Source organism: Globicephala melas, chromosome X (assembly GCF_963455315.2).
Source record: "Globicephala melas chromosome X, mGloMel1.2, whole genome shotgun sequence".
Taxonomy (NCBI): domain Eukaryota; kingdom Metazoa; phylum Chordata; class Mammalia; order Artiodactyla; family Delphinidae; genus Globicephala; species Globicephala melas.
The window spans coordinates 36,267,638-36,289,837 of record NC_083335.1 but is presented as its reverse complement, the minus strand read 5'-3'; the positions used below and the strand labels follow the sequence as shown (position 1 = coordinate 36,289,837).

General features: G+C 45.7%; 1 protein-coding gene across 1 annotated transcript in view; it reads right to left on the bottom strand.

Annotated features, from left to right (window-relative positions):
* The window catches only part of COL4A6 (collagen type IV alpha 6 chain), a 158,298-nt gene that overhangs the window by 27,221 nt on the left and 108,877 nt on the right, over positions 1–22,200 (bottom strand). Inside the window, exons 11-23 of the mRNA XM_070044659.1 lie at positions 21,981–22,073; positions 20,687–20,740; positions 14,164–14,223; positions 12,860–12,904; positions 12,319–12,372; positions 10,917–10,986; positions 9,738–9,845; positions 8,700–8,840; positions 7,770–7,874; positions 5,836–5,996; positions 5,185–5,364; positions 4,472–4,655; positions 1,632–1,685 (exon numbers count right to left, since the gene is read on the bottom strand). Coding sequence (XP_069900760.1) covers positions 1,632–1,685; positions 4,472–4,655; positions 5,185–5,364; positions 5,836–5,996; positions 7,770–7,874; positions 8,700–8,840; positions 9,738–9,845; positions 10,917–10,986; positions 12,319–12,372; positions 12,860–12,904; positions 14,164–14,223; positions 20,687–20,740; positions 21,981–22,073 — 1,309 coding nt within the window. The remainder of the gene's footprint in view (positions 1–1,631; positions 1,686–4,471; positions 4,656–5,184; positions 5,365–5,835; positions 5,997–7,769; positions 7,875–8,699; positions 8,841–9,737; positions 9,846–10,916; positions 10,987–12,318; positions 12,373–12,859; positions 12,905–14,163; positions 14,224–20,686; positions 20,741–21,980; positions 22,074–22,200) is intronic.

The following is a 22,200-nucleotide window of genomic DNA, read 5'->3' as shown; positions in this document are numbered from 1 at the left end:
AGTATAATGTATTGGTTAAGAGGTTGGGCTCTGAAGCCAGACGGAGCTGAGCTCGTATCGTAGTTCTGCTACTAACTAGTTGTATGAGCAAGATACTCAACCTCTCTGAGCCTCATGTGTAAAATTGGAGCTACTTACGTCATATGGTGCTTGTGAGGATTATATGGAATAGTGTTAACAGCACTAAGCACAGCGCCTGGCACCCTGGGATGTGCTCAGTGAATACCAGTGTTTTAGTATCTTACTTAAGGAGGAGTATTCAGAAGAGCCCCCGCAAGGCCATCCCCTGCATTCTACCTCAGTCAGGTTAGTGACACTACTGTGTAGCCTGGGCAGCAACTCTCTGCCTTCTAGACCTCAGGCTCCTACAGTTATATTTTCACAGGTGGGAAGATGGCCACAAGCCTGATCTTCCTCCATAGGTAGTCATACCCATCTCCATCCTGCCAGATGTTGAAATGATGGAGCTATTTTGGAGGGCTATTTCCCTACTGCGGAAACATGCTTTATGATGGATGAGATGCTATATGGGGAGAGGGCTGCCAGTCCTGTGCTCGGCTTTGGACTAGGCTGAAGAACTGCCTCGCTAGATGGTATCATGAGAGGGACCCTGCAGAAAACCCTCCTGCCCCAACTATTTCAGTAGCTGATTGACTCTAATGGGTCAAACATTGTAGTTCCATTGCTTTATGTCTTAAAAAACAAACTGGATAAAATACAAATCTCTCTGGGCCAGGTCCAAACATGAAGCCATCCATCTTCAATTTATCATATGTGTTTCATAGATTCTTTTCACCTGTGATAGCCAGAGCAAAACAAAATCTTTAGAAGATGGGGCCAAGGACAGGCATCTGGAAAGGTTCCAGGGCAGGAAAAATACTTAGAAAAGGGAAGATGAGTAGAACCCAGAGGAAATCAAGGACATACTTCCCTTTGCCTCGGACCAGTCCTGTACAACACACCACATTTGTGTATTGCAAGCAGAGGGTCAAAATGGTGAGAAGGTAAGGACTTCAAGTCATACTGCTACCTGACTCTTTTACTTTACATTCCTGTCTTTTATTTTACATCCCTGAATTCCGAGCCTTCTCCCCAACAAAGCAGAAACCAGCTCTACCCTTGTTCTGTTTTATAAGTGCAACAAATGACCTAGTTATTCAGAATTTTCCCCATTAATGACAAAATTCATCTTCAGAATAAAAAAGCACCTCTGGTTATCAAGTTTCTAATATCTCAGTTGATTCTGGTTCCAATGAATAAATATCAGACATGTGTGGCTCCTTCCAGGTACCTCCCAAGGCAAGCCATGGCCTCAGTTAAGTTCATAAGTGAAGATGCTCAAGGAAGAGATCAGCCAAGCCATCAACATGCACAGTGAAGGAGCCAGCCCCTCACACAGACTGCATGCCCACTTCCTCTGTCCTCCCTCCCAGGAGAGGCGTGCTAAGGAGACTTTGCAGCGGTGTCAGCGTGAGTCTTTGCACCCCAGCCTTAGGATCACCCCTCCCCAGCCCGGGCCTCCAGTGTGGTACTCAGACCATTGTGAGTGTCTGAGATTAAGTGAGCAAAAAGGAAGGGGTGGGGTTGCCATCATTGGTGTTTGAGAACCTCTAGACCTAACTACCTCTCACCTCCCTCTGTGTCTAAGTCTCCTTGCCCAACCTTCTCCCTGCAGCAGCAGTCACCTAGACCAAACAAGTAAAGAAGAAAATTAAACCGGGACAGAAGTTCCTTGAGGCCCAAGGGAAGTCTCGTCTGTAGCCCACCGATCAAATTCCCTGTCTGGACTGAGTCGAGAAAGCTGGCATCCACACAGGATCAAGGACACAGTAGCCGCTGCAGTGATAACCAGGGTGATTGATTACTATGAGCATCTGGATCAGAGCCTCTTTGGAAACAGCCAGTTGTCTCCTTGCCCAGGATTTGTAATAATTCACACTATTAGGTTGAAAGGCTTCTGATTACTTCATTCCCTTTCCTGGCAACGTAGCTGTCCTAGCCTGAGCCACGACCAGTTGGAGTGAGTACATTTAGGAACAACATCTTCATCTTTCATGGCAACAGTAATGGCCATAATGCAAATGTTTAGGGCCCACAAGTTAAGTGTTTTTACAATTGTGTGGAAACAAAGCTAGGTTTGAGGAGTTATATTTGGTGGCTGTAGAGAGAAAAAGAAAGCTAATGCTCTTAATTGAAGTAACTTTTTGGAAAGTCTTGGTACTGCAACAAGAACATTTTCTGCATAAGGCATCTCCCAGGCTATAGCTTTCTAGATCACTAGTTTCCTGAGAACTTTCTGGGTCCAGGGATAGTGAAGTTTGGGACAGAAATGTTCCTGTGGGCTTCCTTCTGTTTCCAAGCAGTTGGAATGTTGATAATATCCAGATTTGAGCATATCTAAGTTTACAGGCACCATGTTAATATAACGCAGTTTAAAACCTAGTTGCCTGCAAAATGGGTTGAACTAGAACGAAGACCCGATTGGCGGAGGGGCGGTGGGATGACCATGAATAATGTCTCTGGGAACAGAGCTGGAAGCAAAGCTATAGCTGACACCAGGACTTCCAAAAGGCCGAATGGTTTTGTTTGACACAATTCCTCACAGCCTTAATGGGGATACTGACTTGGACTGAAATACTGACTTGGGTTTAAGAATCCTGAATCACCAATTTTTAACTTGTACTGTAATCCTTATTAGACCAATTCACAAAAGTACATTTTAAAAGAAATAAATTTTTACAAGACCTGGTATCTGTCTTCTTTTTTTGTAATTCTTCAAGGTGACGAGGTGGAAAGAGGAGAAATAGGTCTAAGAAAAAGCTCCTTGGTTATGGAAAAGGCCCTTTCCTCTGTAAATGTATATTAGTCTCCTGTGGAACACTGCACTATACTAGGCAGGTTGAGAAACACTGAAAAGGATTACTCACCTTCCTTAGTATCCAGAGGCTTGCAATGCATTTGGAAAAAGTAAAAGCATTAATGGAAGGAAATATGTAATCTAACTGGCAAAGACATACCATAGGGGTCATGAGAAAGCTTAGTGGAAGAATTAGGGCCTATATCGAAGCCTGAAAGTTGGATGGGATGTGAGTACATAGAGAAAAGGAGGAGTATTCAAGAAAAAGGCAACATGGGCAAAATCGTGGAGTTAGAAATGAATATATTGTTTATGGGGACAGTGAAAGGTACAGTTGTCTTAGTGTTTTGTTTTGTTTTAATCATGAAGAGTATGAGATAAAGTCAGGTTAGAAAGGTTGGTTGTGTCCATGTTTGGAGACTTCTGAATTCTAGACTGAGGAGTTTCAACATTATCCTCTATTTAGTAGAGAACATTTGTGGCTTTGGACTAGGGGAGTAACATGATGGAATCAGCTCTTTACAGATTATTAAATTGGCAGCAGTGTTCATAGTGGAATTGAGTGGGGAAAGTCTAGAGGTAGGAAATGAAAAACTACTTAGGAAGTTGTCATTCTTCCATCCATCCATCCATCTATTCATCCATCCATCCATCTATCTATTCATCCATCCATCCATCTATTCCAACAAGCATATAGGTGTTAGCTAGGCATGAGATAATGAGCTTAATACCAAGAAGAAGAAGGGACAAAGATAAGAGGCATTGCAAATGAAGAATATGAGATGAATTTCAAGTTTTCAAACTTCAGACGACTACAGGAAGTGTGGTACCACTAATGGGAACATAGAAGTTGTGGAAACGTAGAAGTTAGGATGGAGAACTGTTCTAGCTGTATGCAAGAAGGCAAGTTAATAGCATAGTACCTTGATCTATAAGCAGGGCTGTCACTCATTATGATTACTAAAATTCAAGTAGAAAGAGAAGTTATAGACGCAAGAGGGAAGAGATATGGGAACATATGTATATGTATAACTGATTCACTTTGTTATAAAGCAGAAACTAACACACCATTGTAAAGTAATTATACCCCAATAAAGATGTTAAAAAAAAAAAAAAGAAAGAGAAGTTATATAAATGGGAGGGATTTAAGGTATGAAATGGAGATCAGACTAGACAGAACTAGGGTCTCTTCTCAATCTGAGATCTCATGAATTAAGGAAAGGTTCTTCCCTACTGATGATATTACCATACAACTTAGAGGATACCTTTCTTGTCCAATTTCCACTCATTCCTTCCATGGCACTTGTAATAAATGGTCATCCAGCTTCTGCTTGAAATCTTCCAGGGATTATGAGCTCATAACCTCCCAAGGCCATTCTGTTATACTTTCAGACTGCTCTGTTAGGAAGTTTTTCACTTAGTAGGGCTGAAATCTATATTGTTCTGTGTAACTGTACCACAGTATGATCCTTTTTCCACATGAAAACCCTCAAGAGGATTGAAAGTAGTGATTCCAGTTGGCCTTCTTATGACACATTCCACGCATCTGGGTCATATCTACCCTCAAGGAGTCAGTTTTCCAAGCCCAAAGCCATCTGATATTCCCTGACTCACCTGGAATCCCAGGGGGGCCTGGTTGCCCTGGGAATCCATCTACTCCTTTATCTCCAGGAAGCCCACGAGGTCCAGAAGATCCTGGTAGCCCAATTCCTGGGGGGCCAATTGGACCAGTGCGGCCTTTTTCACCAGGAAGTCCTGGTAACCCCTTTTCACCTGGGAAGCCCTGTCCACCATCACCCTAGACAACACATAGGAAAGGATGAATCATTACTTAAGAGACTTATCTGGAGAGCCCTCTGACCATAGGAAGGAAACACCTAACCAGTATGAGCAGGGCTTTATTTTTTGGTTAAAATTCTCTGTCACTCTAGTTTTTCAATCAATTCTTCTGAGTCGAGTTAATAGGAATGAAGCTTGTCAACCCTGAGTGATCTGATAATGCAAAAGGTTCTAGATTGGTGTGGGTGAGGGGAAAGGACAACTCTGGTGGGGGGGGGGTCATAGAAAGCAGCTGGATTACTTGCAATGGAAAGCTCCTCAGAAGCTGAAACATTTTAAGTGATGTGGTCAGTTGTCACTAGCGTTTATCAAGTGAGCCAATGACCCATTCTGAGAAAAAGATTCCTATTTTACAGAAAGGAAAAGCACAGAGACAAAAGTGTCAGTGGCAGAGGCAGGAAGTAGCCATCAGCTACTCCCCACCCGCCCACCTGCCAAGTCAGGTGTGAGGATTTACAGCACTATTTACCCAGGAACAATCGACTTACCTGAAAGCCCGGCAGGCCTGGTAAACCTGGTACTCCGTCCTTGCCTGGGGCTCCTGTCTCACCAGGGAGCCCCTGGAGACCAGGATCACCCTGATCTCCTGGCATCCCTGACCCTGTACTGAGAGTCGCTTCCCCTTTCTTTCCTTTGGGGCCTTCCAGACCTCGAGGCCCAAATACACCCTGACAAAAAGACAGAAGGGAATGATGAGGAGACGCAGACTTCATAGGATTCTGGCGCCTCGCATAGGTCTGACCTAAAACAGGTCCGTGGGTACATTATGGCACAGTTCTGGACACTGGATTATGTCGTCATCTTGGATTATAATTGCCCATTTATTTCCTTACCCTTTCTAAATTTTGAAATCTTTGAGGATGGGAACCTTGTGTTCAGGGCCTGGCACAGTTCTAGGCAAATGTAAATAATTTTGTGGAAGGAAGGGAGGGAGGAAGGGAGGGAACATAGGTAGGTTAAAGCAGAAAGGGACTTTCAAGATACCTAGATAGACTTCTTCATATTATGGATCAAAACCTTGAAGGTCTGCTTCATCCCCATCTTTCTTTTATGTGTTTTAGGAAAGTGATTGGTGAGGAGTGAGGGGCATTTAAAAGCTCCCATTTGCTCCCTCAGGGCCAAAGTTTGGTAAGACTTACTGGATCCCCTGATGGGCCCTGTGCACCCCCAAAGCCTGGATCTCCTCTTGCTCCTTTCAGGCCCGGAAGGCCCAGGAGACCTGGTGGTCCAGGTAGGCCTGGCCCCCCAGGTGGTCCAATGTTTGGGACACCACCATCACAAGCACAAAAACCAGAGTCCCCTGGAGGAAAAAAAAAGACAACATTAATCTAAGTGGGCCATCTTTCCAAGAAGAAGGAAGACCTGCCAGCGGTAATTCGTGACCTGAACAACTCCATGGAGGAAATCAGAAGGCCTGCAGAGAACAGACTCGAATGAACTAGGTTCACTTTCCATCAAAGTACATCTGTGCTAGTGATTTGGATTTCAGTCTTCTGGGGTGGAGCCCAGCCATCAGTGAGTCTAATGTGCAGCCAGAGTTGAGAACCACTGACCTACACTAACCAACTGAGAGTCCGGAATCCAAGCCACTTGAACATACTATTCACCAGAATGTCTTTCCCCTGTCTTTTGTACACAGAGACAAATGCCAAATAAATCGATGACAGAGATTTCAGCAAAGCATCTTTGAAGAGATAGCAAGGAGTCACTAGCACTATAGCCCAGCCACTTATACCTTCCATGCTTCTGGTCTAGGAAATGAGACTTTGGATCAACAGAGGTGACTCTGAGTTTCCCTAAGATCCTGAAGGGCCTCTTCCTACCTTTAGAAAAGCGATAATCCCTGAAACTCTGAAAGAACAGCCTGTTCTCCAAATAATCATTTCTCGAGTGTGATCCATGACCTCCTGCCTGAGTCACCTGGGATGCTTACTTATAAGGCAGCTTGCTGGGCCTCACCCCAGGTCCAATCAGTCAGACTCTCAGGCGGCCAGGTCCAAGAATCTAACTGGTAGTAATTTCCCCTAGGTGATTCTCATGTCCAGTGAATCACCTGAGAATCACTATCACTATTCCAGACTTAGAGAGAGAGAGAGAGAGAGAGAGAGAGAGAGAGAGGGAAAAACCTTCTGGTCCCATGGGAATATAGGAGGGGAGGCATCAGAGTTGGCCCTGTTTTTAAGTATGAGAATGGTATCAAGAAGCACACTAGCTCTGCAGTGAGTCAGGGAAGGGCCAAAGTTGACATCCTAGGTCGAGACTTGAAATTTAATATCCTTTGCCCTCAACCATCTTCCCTGGATCTAAAAATTAGAGATGGGGCTTTCAAAAATTTCTGAACTAGCTCCTATACTTAGGTAGTGCCATTTTATGACAGGGCAATGAGAAAGGAGAGGAGTGAGTTAAAACCTTTCTGTTTGAGGTCGAGGAGAGCTGTAAATTCCTTGAGAGAACAGGAGAGATCTCAGGTACCTGAAACCCCCAGGTATACCCAAACCTCTCTTCAGCCAGTACTTTCACCTCTTCCTCCACCCTGCCCTGGGCTGGAACTATAATGAAGTGATTTATTTGCACTTTAGCATCTGCCCCTCAGAGTATGAAATGGAGGAATGACCCAAAGACAACAGAAAGATGGAAAGTGCAAGGCAGCCGAAGGCTGGGGCAATCAATCAATCCTTCAGTCAATCTGTGGGGACCGGAGTTGTTTTCCTGGAGCCAGTTGGCTTTTTCAGAGTTCCAGGTCTTGACCTCTCCTTCAGGCTGAAGGTAATCATAAGTAACTTCCTGCCTTGGCCTTGCAAACTGAGAGGGGCTGCAGAATGTGCAGAGTAGCTTCTGCAGGTGGAGGGGGCAGGTAGAGTAGCCTGGGGGCCACTTTGTCCTGTGTGACCTCGACCGCCAGCCTCAGTCTTACAGCTCCAAATATAGCACTTCCAACAGTCGTATAATCACATTCCCACGCAAGATCCAGGATTCGTCCTGTTCAGGTTCCCAAGGCTGTTAGTTTGCTTCTTCCCAGAGGGCCTTCTCCAGGGAGTTTGGGGAACAAAGAAACCTAAGGGGACAAAATCACCTTTGATTCCTTTGAGGCCTGGGTTTCCTTTTGGACCTCGTTCTCCTCGGAGACCAGGCAACCCTGGCTCTGTGCTCTGTAGAGTTCCCGTCTCAAATGCTGGACCTTTAGGAAAAAAAAACATAAAAGATTGGCAACTTACAGGAGCCTGGGCTCATGTGACTCAGCATAGCAGCTCAGTCACCAAGGGTCCTTGAGCCCCAACCACCAGAGCAGAGACACCCTTCCCCCCAAAAATCCAAGACAAGGACCCAAAGTCTGTAGCAAGTCCAAACTCTGTTGGCTCAATTCTCTCTACTACTACTACTTATAGGATGTCTACTATGTTCCAGGCACTGGACTAGACACTGGGGATATGGGAATAACCGAGGCAGCTTCAGCAACTCAGCAGTCCCCATGTCTGTCCCAGGAAGTCCTCTTAGGACAAAAGAGGAGATGGGTACAAGCTGCAGTGGTCAGGGGTTGCAGGTTACAAAGAAACATGCGGGGCATATTTCTAGCCTTTTTCTTAGAATCTAGAATCTCATACTCAGGTAGATGACCTAAGGAGAATAAGCCCTGTGGAGGCTTTTAGCAGCCACTTTGAGGATCCAGGCTTGGTTTCCCATTTCTTGGACTCTCAGTCTGCCCCGCTGGAGCCCTGAGGACCAGGGAAAGCTTGAAAGAGCCAATGCTGCTCCTTCAGGAGCTGCAAGACCACAGGCCTAGGGGCTGAGAACAGTGAAGGGGGAAAGGGAATGACTACGAAGTCAGAAGGCATTAGGTAGTGTCTGATCATCGAGATGGCCCTCACTTGCCTATTCCTTGGTGAACACTCTGATCGCTGTGGTCCCTAACCTGTGAGATGCTCCCTCCCTCAAAAATCAGGACTGTTCTGCAACCTGGATCACACCTGGATCTCAAGACCAAAGAGAGAAACACACAACTTACCGGGTAGGCCTGGTAGGCCTGGTAGGCCTGGCAAACCATCTCTGCCAGGGAGGCCAGCTGCCCCAGTTGTGGTGTGGCCGGGTTTTCCTTGGTCCCCCTTCAGGCCCGGAACTCCCTGGAGCCCTAGAGTACCGGGGCCACCTGGAAGGATAAGCCCACACAAAAATGCTCATCACATCACCCTCCTCTTCAGGGGATTCCAATCAGTGCCGATGTTAGACACTAGCTCCGAGGGAGAATTTGGGAAAGCATTTGCCCTTCTCCTGCAGCTGAGTTAGAAGGGTCCCTAGGAATCAGCTAGCCTAACCTCTTGGGAAATGGAGGCCCAAAGACGTACAGAAACATGGTCAGAGGTGCAGAACTTCTAAGTGGCACCTGAGAGGGAAACCTGGGTCTCCAGCCTCCCGTTTCTAGATTTTTTCCACCTTGGTGCTGAGATCAGCTGTACCTCCTCCAAGGGGCCATTTTAAAAGCACAGGTATCCTTACAGAGGCCCATCTCCAGAGAATTTAGAAACTGCTGTCTTTAAAAGTAATGTCTGAGGCTTTCTATTTGGAACATCACTGCCTCCCAGACGCTGGCATGCCCTTTCTCTGTTTACTACTATAGAGTGACATATGGGCGTGTTCCTCCAATGACTGTGTCAAGGATGTCGTCCACAGGATCCTGGGTTAAGCACAGAGTGAAGGTCTGGGTACAAACTTTCGTCTGGGCTTCTGTTAGCTCCTTCTGGCAAGCATCAACTGGGAGGGCACATAGACAGAAGGGTGACAGGGCTCTGGCAGGCCAACCCAGGCCCCCTCATTGATGGTCTGGGATTGCCTATCTAGCTATGGTACATTACTGAGGTCAAAGGAAAGCTGCTTACCCAGGCCCTATTCTCATATACATTGGCCTTGGGCTTGCAGCAGGGAGCCTACTGACTACAGTCTACCTTTCTTCTGACTGTGGCTGGGTATGTACCCAGACCAGAGTATAGAAGGGGATGCTGAGCACCAGAGTGGAGATCTGTGCATGGGGTGGGTTAGTTTGTTTTACCTGGTAAAGCTGGTAATCCAGGGGCACCAGGAGGGCCAGGCAGGCCCTGGATGCCTTCATCTCCTTTAAGGCCTGGGAGGCCTGGCATACCGGGGTCTCCAGGATAACCTGGCATTGCAACAACAACAACAAAAGCAGTAAGCAAACCGAAGGGAGGCCCACAAATGCCACAAAATGCCTCAAAAGAGTTGCAAGGAGATGTCCTCAGGTTAGAAGCACCTCTCTTGCCCTTCACAGGTCTCCCAGATGCTAATGCTCTCATGTGATAATGGGCCTATTTGAGCTAACGCTCTCCTACTGTTCAGTACTGGTCTGGCCAGGGCTTACCTTCCATGGTAAGATGTGATAAGTACTAGGAAGGTTCTTCTACTACTAGTAATCTTTTGTCATGCCTCAAATCTCTGCCATTTGGGTTAAGGTGTCGAAGCCTACTCTTCATGGTATACACAGGTTTCTTGAGCGTGGAACACAGGAAGCCACTGTCAACCATTAACACCTCAGCTTTAATGAGTTTACCAGACAGGGCACAGGCCTGAGAGGATGTGAGGAGAAGGAAGTTAGGAGACCCAGATGGAAGAGGCACTATAGGAGAAGCCTTTGGTCAAGCGAGGAGTAGCTGGAGACACTGACATCTAGATCTCTAGAGAAGGCGAAGGGAAGAGTTGGGCACACACAGTAACTAGAACAAGGAGAGGTGAAGGCAAACTTCCAAAGTGTCACACTATTGAGGGCTGTCCTAACCGAAAGATACTTGCTCCCCTAACCAAAGATACTTTTCCACTTCCTGTGAAATTGTCAAGCTCGAGCATGCATGGGATCACATACATGAGACCCTGTGTGTCCCAGAGTATCAGGCTGAAGTTAGCCTAGCTGGGAGGGTATGAATCCTTCCCTAAGCATCACTAGGAGAACCATTTTTAGCAAATCCAGACCCAGGCCAACGCAAATCCCAGTCTTGGTGGACCCAACACAAACATGGAGTATGGGGCTTGGCTTCTTTGCCTAAGACCTTGGAGTTAGATTCATTTCCCAAGTTTAGGATCCACGAGTGGCCCTTGTGGGGATCGGGTTTAGCAGCAATCCAGTGGCTGACAAAGTATCCTCTTAACAATTACAGGGGATATAGAAGTCAACTTCCTATCTTTTTTTTTTTCCACTCCAATCAATGAAAAGTTGCACCTGAGATCACAGCACCATCTGTATCGATGAAAACATCTGGGCCTGGCAGGCCAATGTCACCCTTTTCACCCTGCAAAGATTAAATACATTAAACACAAATATTTCTGTGACCTCATCACATAAGATTTATGTTCCCTCAAAACCATTCCCTGGGACAATGGAAGGTTCCTCCTTCTGTAACCCCTGATTTCCAGGGCCAAACAATCCATAGGTTAATTTCAAAGTCCAATAAATTTAAGATGAAGGTGATACAAGGCAGCCCAGAGGCCTGACACTCAACTGAGAACCTGTCAAGGACAAGGGATCCCAATTTTATCTTGCAACCTGACTCCAAGACAATCTGCTTCTGGGCCTGGGAAACATATCGCAGGAATAGAAAATATGGCTACACCCAAGAGGTGCTAAGGAGGGAACAGAGTTTTAACTTTTTTCATTGCGGAGCACAGGCTCCAGACGCGCAGGCTCAGCGGCCATGGCTCATGGGCCCAGCCACTCCGCGGCATGTGGGATCTTCCCGGACCGGGGCACGAACCCGTGTCCCCTGCATCGGCAGGCGGACTCTCAACCACTGCGCCACCAGGGAAGCCCAAGTTTTAACTTATTTCCCACTTTCAGCAGGCTTGGGACTCTGCTACTGTCACGGCCCTTGTTAGTGGGTGATGTCAGGCAGAGGAAGTCCAAAGAGTCCTAATTCTCTCAAAAGGGAGACTCAGGTACCAGAATCAGACAGAGTGGCACAACCAGGCTTGGGAGGTAGGAGCTGTCTGTCCCAGGTGCAGGCAATAAGGGGATGCATTGCTTGAGAGAATTTAAAAACGATAACAAAACCCAAAAGTTGGCAATTCTAAACAATGTCAATAATAAAATATTTCTCCTTGTAGGGATGGATTTGCTTGTACGCATTTCGTGTGAAAAGGGTGACATCTAAAATGTCAAAATACTAAAAAATACTCCATTTCATCATATAGGCATTTGCTATGATCTGAATGTTTGTGTCTCCCAAAAATTCACGTTGAAAACCTAATGCCCAAGGTGATGACGATATTAGGAGGTGAGGTCTTTGGGAGGTGATTAGGTCATGAGGGCAGAGCTCCCACCATTGTTAGTGCCCTTATAAAAGAGGCCCAAGAGAGCTAGCCTGCCCCTTCCACCATGTGAGGACACAGCAAGAAGTAGGCAGTTTGCAAGCCGGAGGAGGATCTTCACCAGAACCTAACCATACTGGCCCCCTGATCTCAGACTTCCAGCCTCCAGAACTATGAGAAATAAATTTCTCTTTTTTATAAGCTACCCAGTCTGTGATATTTTGTGATAGCAGCCCAAATGGACTAAACAGCATTTATACTAATTCTTCACCCTTCCATCTCCTCAATCCTGGATTTTCACTTCCTAAAAACATTACCTTAATTCCTGGGAATCCATTAAGCCCGGGGAAACCTGAAGACCCCTTCTTGCCCTGTGACAGAAACATAGTTACAACTGAATTGAATGTCTAAGAGCACAAGAGGGGCTGGTTTTTGGATTAGGCCAGGGCAAATGGCACAGGGATTTTGGCCGGCATTCCAGGATATATATGGATCATACCTGACTCTGGAAGCCGTAAAATGTTCCAGAAGGCAATATGGCGCTTAGGTAGCCAACTTGCATGTTAGGAGGTACAAGGGCCACAAGGCTAGAGACGAATACAAGCAGGCTGGCTTTGCTAGGCCCTGATAACATGTTAAAGGAGTACTACTTCATCATAGGACTGAACACTGGACACTCATCTTCTTGGGTAAAAACAAAAGAAGTGAGTGGCTGAGATTCTATCAAACAAAGAGAGGCGGACAATTTGAATTGTAAGCAGTGTTTCCCTTTGCATTGATGGTCATGTTAAGTAAAGCAAGAGGGCCTTCTGATTTGGATTTTATACACTGAGGCTTTAATGATATTAACCAAAATACCTGACTCCCTGGAGGGCCTTGGACTCCTTCTAAACCCGTGGGACCCTGTAAAGAGAATAGAGGTACCTTAGAAAGATTAATAGCCCATACTAGACAAAGCAACTAGACTTACATAACAAAGCTCTCCAACTGAGATCAGGATTTAGCAGCTCCTAAAACCAGGTAAGAGAATGTTCCTAGACGTGCCGTAATGACTTCTTTCTAAGCACTAATCCATCAGGCTGAATAGGCACACAGGGAAATTTTAAAGAGCTAAATAAATGGAAACATTTTAAGTACTATGTGGAATTGGGTAGAAGGGCTGGGTGGTATTATACTTAGTCTGCATTAGTTCCAAGTCATGAGATTTTTAAATAGATTGTGGGAGGGCCTCTTGTCTCTCTCCCCCAATGCATTTTTTGTTGGTGATTTTGTGTTTTCAAGACAGGGGAGTAGAGGAAAGTGGAGAAGGAAATGGCAGGGTAATGGATGAACATTGCAGAATACTCAAAAGACTCTTGACAAACTTCATGACCAAGCTAAAAAGACAATTAATTCTCTGAAGTGTTACTTCTTTAAGGCTAAGGTTGGCCAATTACTAACAACGTAAGACCTAAGTGCCTGAAGCTAGGAATCAGAGAGGCTAACAGTTATTTCTCCACTTGAAGTGAGATTATTATTGGAAACTGTTGACTCCAAACATTACTCACTATGTTCTAGAACTTCCCAGGTTTGTTTCTGTCCTATAAAAATTGCACTTGGTCCTCTTTCTTCCATTCCTGCAAACTGCCCCTACCCCACCTTCCCTCAGGATAGAATGGAATGAAAGTAAGACATGTCATTCTTTAGCCCAGAAGATAATTATAGTTGAGGACAAGGAGAGTAAACGGGCTGAGGAACCACCTGGTGTAGGGAGTACAGTAAGTCCCCTACATGCGAACGAGTTCCATTCCAAGAGTGCATTTTTAAGTCCAGTTTGTTCGTAAGTCCAACAAAGTTAGCCTAGATACCCAACTAACACAATTGGCTATATAGTACTGTACTGTAATAGGTTTATAATACGTTTGCATCTTTGAAAGGTTCACAACTTGAAGGTTCGTATGTAGGGGACTTACTGTACCTCATTCCTTATTCAAAGGAGCCACTAAGTCAAGGGAATGTGGCAGAAGGGAGAGGAAGAGGTCTTAGGGACCTGCCCAAGGGTTGAGAAAGAGAAACAAGAGAAGCTTAGGAAGCCATCAAGTTACATAACAGAGATGCAAACGGAAAACAAAAGGGACCGGGTGACTTGACAGATCCAGGCAACCAAAATTCCAGGTTCGTACCCTAGGTCCCGGCAAACCAGGGATTCCCTTTTCTCCTTTTTCTCCAGCAATTCCAAAACCCTAAAGGAAAAAGAGACCACAGATTATAACATTCATTTCCTCACAGGTCTCCTGGCTCCATCCAAAGCAAGGTGGTAATTTCCAATCAGCTCCACTGTCCCACTGGGGAAGCTCAACCATGCTGAGCATCTCGTCACCGCCTGAGAAACACATAGGCCTTGAAGATAATTTGAACCATTCATTAAAGGCTTCTTTTTGGTTCTAGAAGTAATGTCTTCTCCCCAAAAAACTATTACAAGTATTTATGGAAACACGAACTAACAGCATAGAAATAATGACAGATCTAAGCTCATTGATTTTACAGATGCGGAAACTAACACTCAGAAGGGCCAAGCATCTTGCATGGGTTAGAGAGTCAATGAGACAGTCAGGGCGTTAGCTTCCATTCCAGGGCCCTTTCCAAGAGAACAGGCTGCTTCCCACCATCTAGGAGCTTGGGTCAAAGATGACCCACAAATGGAGAATTGTGTTAATCCTTGGGGATCGATGCTAGAGAGAAGAGCTTTTGCCCTTTGGAGACATGATGACTGCAACATCCTCTTCAGTGGGAAGGAGTGTTTCTATCTAGGCGTGATCTAGAACCATGCGGGCTTTAGGAACACTCTCAAAGGGACTGCAAGATGGTCACCAACCCCTCTTGTCCTGCTCACAGAAGGTGAGGGCTTGCAGCCACGGACATGACTTGGGGATTCTCTAGGAATAAGCAGAAATCCAAAAAGCAGAGTGAATGAGAGAGCTTCCTCCGCTCTGGGTCCAGGGCAAGCACATTCTGGGCCCCCGAGATACAGAAGAATTCATTACCAGAGTGGATAAAGTCTTTCATGGCAAATGTAATCGAGGTCACTTTGTCGTTACTGTTTAAAATGGGACTTCCTGGAGCACGGATGTTGGCAGATAGCATTTAGGCCTATTATGAGAGTAAAGGAGGCAGTGAAGTTCTCTCAAATGTGAGCTTGTGAAAGACACTAGATGTTATGGCACACCTCCTGTTGTCCTCTTGATGTGACCTGGCTCAGCTAATTGTCAAAGCACTGCTCCAATCCCATTTGTAGTTTTTTTTTTTCTTCCTCTTTCATACTCAGAGCATTCCCGTGGGTACAGTTGGCTGAATAGCCCTTAGTTTTCTAGGCCCAAGTTTTTACTTTCTTTTGTTTTTAAAACGTGAGTTGTTTTTACTGTTGTTGTTGTTGAGGAGGGCAGTGTACGTCTGTGAAGGGTCCAACTCAAAGCAGCCTTTGGCTCCTACTTGCCTTCCCTCTTTTCTACAGCCACAGTTAGGAGTCAAATTGCTCACACCTCATGCTGAATAGGGTTTCTATTTGAAAGGCCTGTGTGTCAAACTGAATGCAAACTTAGTTCTGCGGCTCAAATTGGAAACCGAGGCATGCTGCCCCCTGGTGGCATGTATCTATTGGCGGCTGAAGTCAAACACTTCACGGAGCCTTCCCTGGCCTGTGCACAGAAGCTACGGCAGCCCACGCTGCCCTAAACTCTTCAAGCACTAAGCCAGGTTCCGGATGAAAGTCTGTGAGAGGTCTGTATCACATTCACTTCTGTCTCCTCCAAGGCATGTGACTGTAGCCTGACACATACAAGGTGGTCCAATACATACTTGTTGAATTAAATGGAACAGTGACCAAGGGAAAAAAACTGTTCAAAAGTGTGAGGAAAAGAATGTCCAGGTACCATCTCACAGCCTCCACCTATCTTTACCACAGTTGTAAAGACAAGGGGCCCTTGTCCTTCTTCTCCGGAAAGCAGAAAGAGCCTCTGGACTCTTGCTTTCTCAGAGAGAGGGTGTGAGAGGTTGAGCTACAAGGTGAGCAAAAAAACATATACGAAGTTTAAAAAGGAAAAAAAATGTTAAAAAGCAATTTGTGTGTCGGGGTTAGAGCCAATAAAACATAAATGACTTGGCAAGATATTGGGCTGTAGGCTCAGCTTGTCTCCCAGCACAGGGAGGCCCTGTACGAGGCCCTGCTGAACAAGCTGTTCTAGCAAGATGTCTTGGGCCCCGGCCCCGGCCCAGTCAGTCGCCATCATGAGCTGACCAGCACCCACTGCTCCCTTACCCCTTCTCACCCACGGTCAGGAACACCTCATCAGAGCCTAGCTTAGCTGTTTACAGGCCTGCTCTCTAGGGCCCTGGTCTCCTGGTATTTTGGGTTCATGGGTGTTAGCGGCTCTGCAAAAACTCAACTTCAGTCACGTGGCTGGGAGTCGGGGCGGAGAGCAGGGTGAAGAGGGGGGTGTGAGAAAAAGGCAAGCTGCAGACGGTAGGCTGGAACCAGGGGGCGTCAGGCCCCGCTGTGGAGTGAAAGACACTCTGGCCCTGGGTCCTCAGAGGCCTGCTGGCCCGAGAGGCAGGCTGCCAGCACGGTGGTCACCCTCTCCGCCTGAGCTCCTCACCCGGCCCCAGTGAGGGCGGTGGAGAGGGGCGAGGCCCACCTGCACAAGGAGGGCAGGAAGGCAGGAGGGAGGCTGAAGCCTGAAAAGGGGGACGGAGGCCATGGGGGAGGGGCGGGGAATGAGCATACTGTGGGGTCACATTTTGGAGGCTAAACTGCAGCGATCGGTTTGGCTTGGCACTGCGAGGGCGACTTGAGAGGTTAGGAAAGTCAGTCTCCTTGTCAACTCTGACCCTGTCACACTGCTGCTACTGCCCCTCAGGGCACCGGGTTGCGGTGGGGGTGGGGGTGGGGCGGAGGGGAGGGCTTAGCTTAAGTCTGTCAAGATGGGGCTCCTCCTCCGAAGGACCTACCTGAAGTGCCTGGAAAGCCTGGTGCTCAGCAGAAAGAGAACTCCCGCCTGTCCAGTAGTTGCCTCAGATCCACTCAATAGGTACCTCAGGATTCACCGCTTTCTTCCCTTCTCTCTCCCATCATCTGCCATGTTGCCTTACCCTGCGTTTGCTGGTGCCTTGGAGGGCACAGAGGTATGTGACTCTCTCTGACAATCTCCACGGGAGCATCTGTGGCCTACGCATGAGTGTGCTGCTGGGACAATGTCATGAAATGTGTGAAGCTGGGGCTGAGCCAGAAAAGCAAGGATGCTGGGTCACTGCAGAAGGGGCAAGGGAAAGAAAGTGAGGTCTAAATCTCTCAGGTTGGCCACTTGTCAGCAGCTCCTGCAAAGATCTGGGCTAGGATGGAAAGAAAACAAATGGTTGAAGGGAACATTTCAGATTCCCCAGAGATTTGCACCCTCAGCGCTGCCTTGTTTCTCAGTGAGTGTGGATAATTGAAAGCCAACGTGAGGGCTTTTGATTTGAGAAGTGTGTTTCCTCCGAAAAGCCCAGAGCATCTCAAACACGTCACCACCTTTCTTCTTACAACTATTCTGGCAGAAGTCACAGAAGTTACCTATAGATGTTCCCATTAAGCAGATAGAGATATTAGCAGCAAAGGAGTTATAGGATTTGGCCAGGGTTGCACGTGGAATCCACACCAAAGTGGCCTGAGAACTCTGGTTTCTTGATTCCCACTCTCTGAAAAGATGCTGTACCATATAAAGGAAGCTTTTTTTTCCACCTTGGATGTCTTTACAATCAACTGGGGTTTCTATTTGTCAGGGCACACTGTGAAACACTGGAAACGCTGAGCTTGAAACGGTATTGCAGTTTACCACTGTGCATTGCTGTCAGTCAGTGTGTCTTTCACAGGGCAAAGGGAACGGGTGAAATTGCAGAAGGGGAAATCCTCTGACGTAGAACAGGGAAGGGAATGGTAAGGAGGAAGGGTGCGTGAGCCAGTGAACTGCAAAGCACCGGAGATCACGCAATCCACAACCACCATGACAAGAATGAACAGTAGGGGGCAGTATGGTATGAGGAAAAAGCCTGGAGTTGGCTAGTATTCAAGAAAACTGAATTTCAGTCTCAGCTCTGCTAATAACTTGCTGAGTGACTCTGGACAAGCCTCTTTACCCGTTCAGGCCATGGTTTCCTCATCAGTCAGGGATATAAACCCAGCCCACCTTGCTTACATCATAGGGATGATAAGAGGTGACTAGAATTTATGTGAAATGCTCACAAAGAAAGGTGCAGGCTTTATTCCCCAGCCCCCTTGCAAAGTACTCTGTCTGTGCTGTCCAATCGAAAGATAATGTGAACTACTATGTTATTTTAAATTTTCTAGTAGCTTCATTAAAAAAGTAAAACAAATAGGTGAGGTTAATTTAACAACATTTTATTTAACCAAACACATCATAAATATTGTCATTTCAACACCGACGTAAAAATTGTTAATGAGATAATTTAGATTATTTCCCTCACACCTAGGTTTGGAAATCTGGTGTGTATTTTACACCTACAGCACATCTCATCTCAGACTAGCCACATTTCAAAGGATTGGTAGCTGTTATGTGGTTAGTGGTCATCATATTGGACAGCACAGATTTATACTTTGTAAAGAAACCTGATGAACATTGTGAGTTGGGCCTCAAAACAGTAGATATGACCATTGCCACAGGACATATATACAGAGAGGTTCAGATACTTGAAGGCCCAGAGCTGGGGCTGAGGCTGAAGTCCAGGTGTCCCGTCTCCAACATGAATATTCTTTCCCTTTATGATTCATTAGATACTGAGCTGATTAAAATCAAGGCCATTGAATAGATGGTTCTCTGTTGCCCCTGTGTCTCTACGGAGTAGTAGGGATCACTGTGGAAGTAATCTGTGCCAGTGGCTCTACTGGCTGTGTTTTCCGGCCACCTGGAGAGACCCAAAGTGTTTCAAAGAACTGTAGGGAAGCACCGGAGTCATCTCTTCCCACTTTGCCAGCAAGCCGGGGGCAGGCCTAGTCATCTTTGATTCATCCATTTCCCTCCTGACCCCTACACCCAATCCATGGAAATCTCATCAGCTCCTTCAAAACATATCTTGTAGTTTAAGAGATATATCAACCAAATGTAATCTGTGAGCGTCATTTGGATTCTGATTCAAAACCAGGTAATTATAAAAATATATATTTATGAGACAATCATAAACCTGAATTCTGACTTAACAGATATTGTCATTTCTGATAATTAATTAGTGGTGATGAAATCATCATTATGTTTTTAAAAAGTCCTTATCTCTTAGAAATACTGAGGTATTTGTAATGAAATGCTACATCTGTTGTTGGCTTCAGATTGGCCGTGAGTTGCTAATTATTGACGCTAGGTGATGGGTACACAGGGGGACCATTATGCCACTCTCCCTACTTTGTATGTGTTTGAAATGTTCTGTAACAAAAATTTAAAACGTTTTACATTTTGAATCCATGTACTTCTCTCCATTTCCACTGCCATCATCCTAGTCCAAGCCACCGCCATTCCTCACCAGGATTGTTGCAGTAGCCTCTGTTTGCTGCCTTCCCCTCCCCCCATCCTCCATAACCCAGCCCCCCAACTCCCACTACCACCAGAGAGATCTTAAAAATACAAGTCAGGGCCTTCCAATGGCTTCCCATTACATTTAACATAAAAGCCACATTTGACCTACAAAGGTCTCCATGATATGGCTCCTGTCTCTCTGCCTGGTTCTTGGCCTTGCTCACTCTTCTCCACCCGCTCACCTTCTTGCTGTTCCTCTAAAGCACTGAGCTTGTTCCAACCTCAGGGTGTTGACACTTATGGTTCCCTTGGCCAGAAACACTCTTCCCGACCTTCCACATGACTCGCTCCCTCAAAATAAGCGATCCCTCAGAGAGGCCCTTCTTGACCACTCTGTCCAAAGGTGCCCATCCCATTACCCATCCACACTCCAACACTTTTACCCTTTTTTTGTCTTCTGTGTATCACTTACCAATATATGAACTTGTTCTCCTTCATCTGTTTACTTGTTGATTCTCTCCCCTCCCTCATCCCCACCAATTAGAATGTATTTCCTCAAGGACAGGGACTTTTACTTATCTGACTGTTAGTTGCTGTTGCAGCCTTAGAGTCCAGCAGAAGGCCTGGCAAATAGGGGCCCTCAAAAAGTATTTGTTGGGTGAAAGAATCTAAGATACAAGGGCACATAGGAAAGTGAAAATAGGATCACTAACAGTAACTACCATTTACTCAACAATTGATACGTGCCAGGCATTTATTAAGCCCTTTTCATGCATATTATCTCATTTAATTCTCATAAGCACCCCATTATTATCCCTTTTTTGGTAGGTTAGGAAACTGAGGCTCAGAAAAGTTAAGAAACCTGTCCAAGGTTACATAGCTAGAAACTGCTGAAATCAGAAGTCAAGCTTAGGTCTGTTTTAACTCTAGAGCTTGAGATTATAACCTCTAAGCTATATAGTCTCATAAAGAACCTAATGTCCCCATGGGTTTGAGAAACAAGACATTTCCTTAAATGCCTTCTAACAATGAAGATGGTGAAATTCTCTACAATAACCATAGGAAGGAGGTCCTCCTGTTAGCTTTCTATTGGTATAGCTTTTGTCCAATCAGATCCTTGAATACATGTTGACCAAATAGGGAGACTTACCGGGAGACCTGGAGGACCACTTATTCCTGGGAAGCCCTGAAGCCCTGGTTCACCCTGGAAAATCAACCAAAGCTTAGTGAGTAGCAGCAGGAAGTAGTGAACATAAAGGAGATAGTTCCCTTGAGTTACTTGGGTTGGGCAGTGGGAAACCATAGGGTATCCCAATTGGGACACCAGAGGCTGGTGCAGATTGCCTAGTCTCCACAACTAGTAACTACACCAGGATGTCTTAGTTTACGGAGCCCTTAGTAGTGTGGAAAGGACCAAAGTCCATGACAGGCAAAGAAAACTATCCAAAACAGAGTCTCAAATGCTCAGGCTAATTGGAAGATAGAAAAGATGATCATCTGCTTTCTTTCTAGCGGAAGAAGCTGTTCAGTGCGATTTCCTCTAGCAAATTACTGGCTGCAAAGACACCAATGGTTTTGGGAAAAGAGTAACAATTACAGTTTGCAAAGGGAAACATAATACTCTAATCTCTTTCCTTGATATGCTAATTTATCTATAAGTGCCATGAAAGGGCTCCCTAAGGTTTGGGAAAGATTAGGGAGGCAGGCAATTTTTCATATGCTCCCAAACTGTTCCCAACTCAATAATTACTTCCTGTAAACCTGGAGAAGGCCCGGAGCTGTTGCTTCCACAGAGACAGAATTAAAGAAATGGGACTAAACACCTTCCCCTGCCTGGGTCCCTTGACCACAGGTGCAGGATCACAAAACTTAAGGAATCCCCAGGAAGGAAGGGAAGTCAGGTTATTGAAAGATATCTGCACACCTTAACAGCAAACAGTCATTCAAATACAACCACGTGTACATTCATATCAAAATACAGATTATAAAATATCTCGGTTAAACAGGTCTACAGCTTCAGCCTTGGTAGTTCAGATCAGGCAAATTAGGGCATCTACTGCCACTTGGTGACAGCGTACACTATTTGCAGGGTCATCTTCTGAGGGCAAATAGTTTCTTTAAACAGATAACTTGAAAGCAACCATTATACCCTATTGCTCTGTCACAGTGCTTTGGGGACAACATAAGTATTGACAGGGTTGGTAGTTAGGAGGAAAAAAACCCAACTATTCAATGTTTGTTTTAAGTTATTCAGCATTTTGATAACTGAATCTGCAAAACAAACACAGAAAATAGCACTTGAACGAATATTCAGAAACCCAGTTAAGCTCATATCCATATTACACAGAACCCTCTATCCTTCCAGTATACTCCGGTTATTAGAGTTGAACTCTGGTATTAATAGGAAAAGGCTTATTAACTTCTTGTTCTCAAATGTTCACTACCTTGGATCCTTTCTTCCCTTTGGGAAATCCCATGAATTCCAGTTCCCCAGTAGATGGTGGGGGTCCTGCAGGGCCAGGCAGGCCAACATCCCCCTGTAAGATCAATGGAAACATTAAGCAAAGCAGACACCACACAGATATTTCTCCGGAGGGTAGGTTTGTCCTCAGGATGTAATTCACAAATCAACTGTCCATGACTTCAGTCTCTTCACCCTCACCC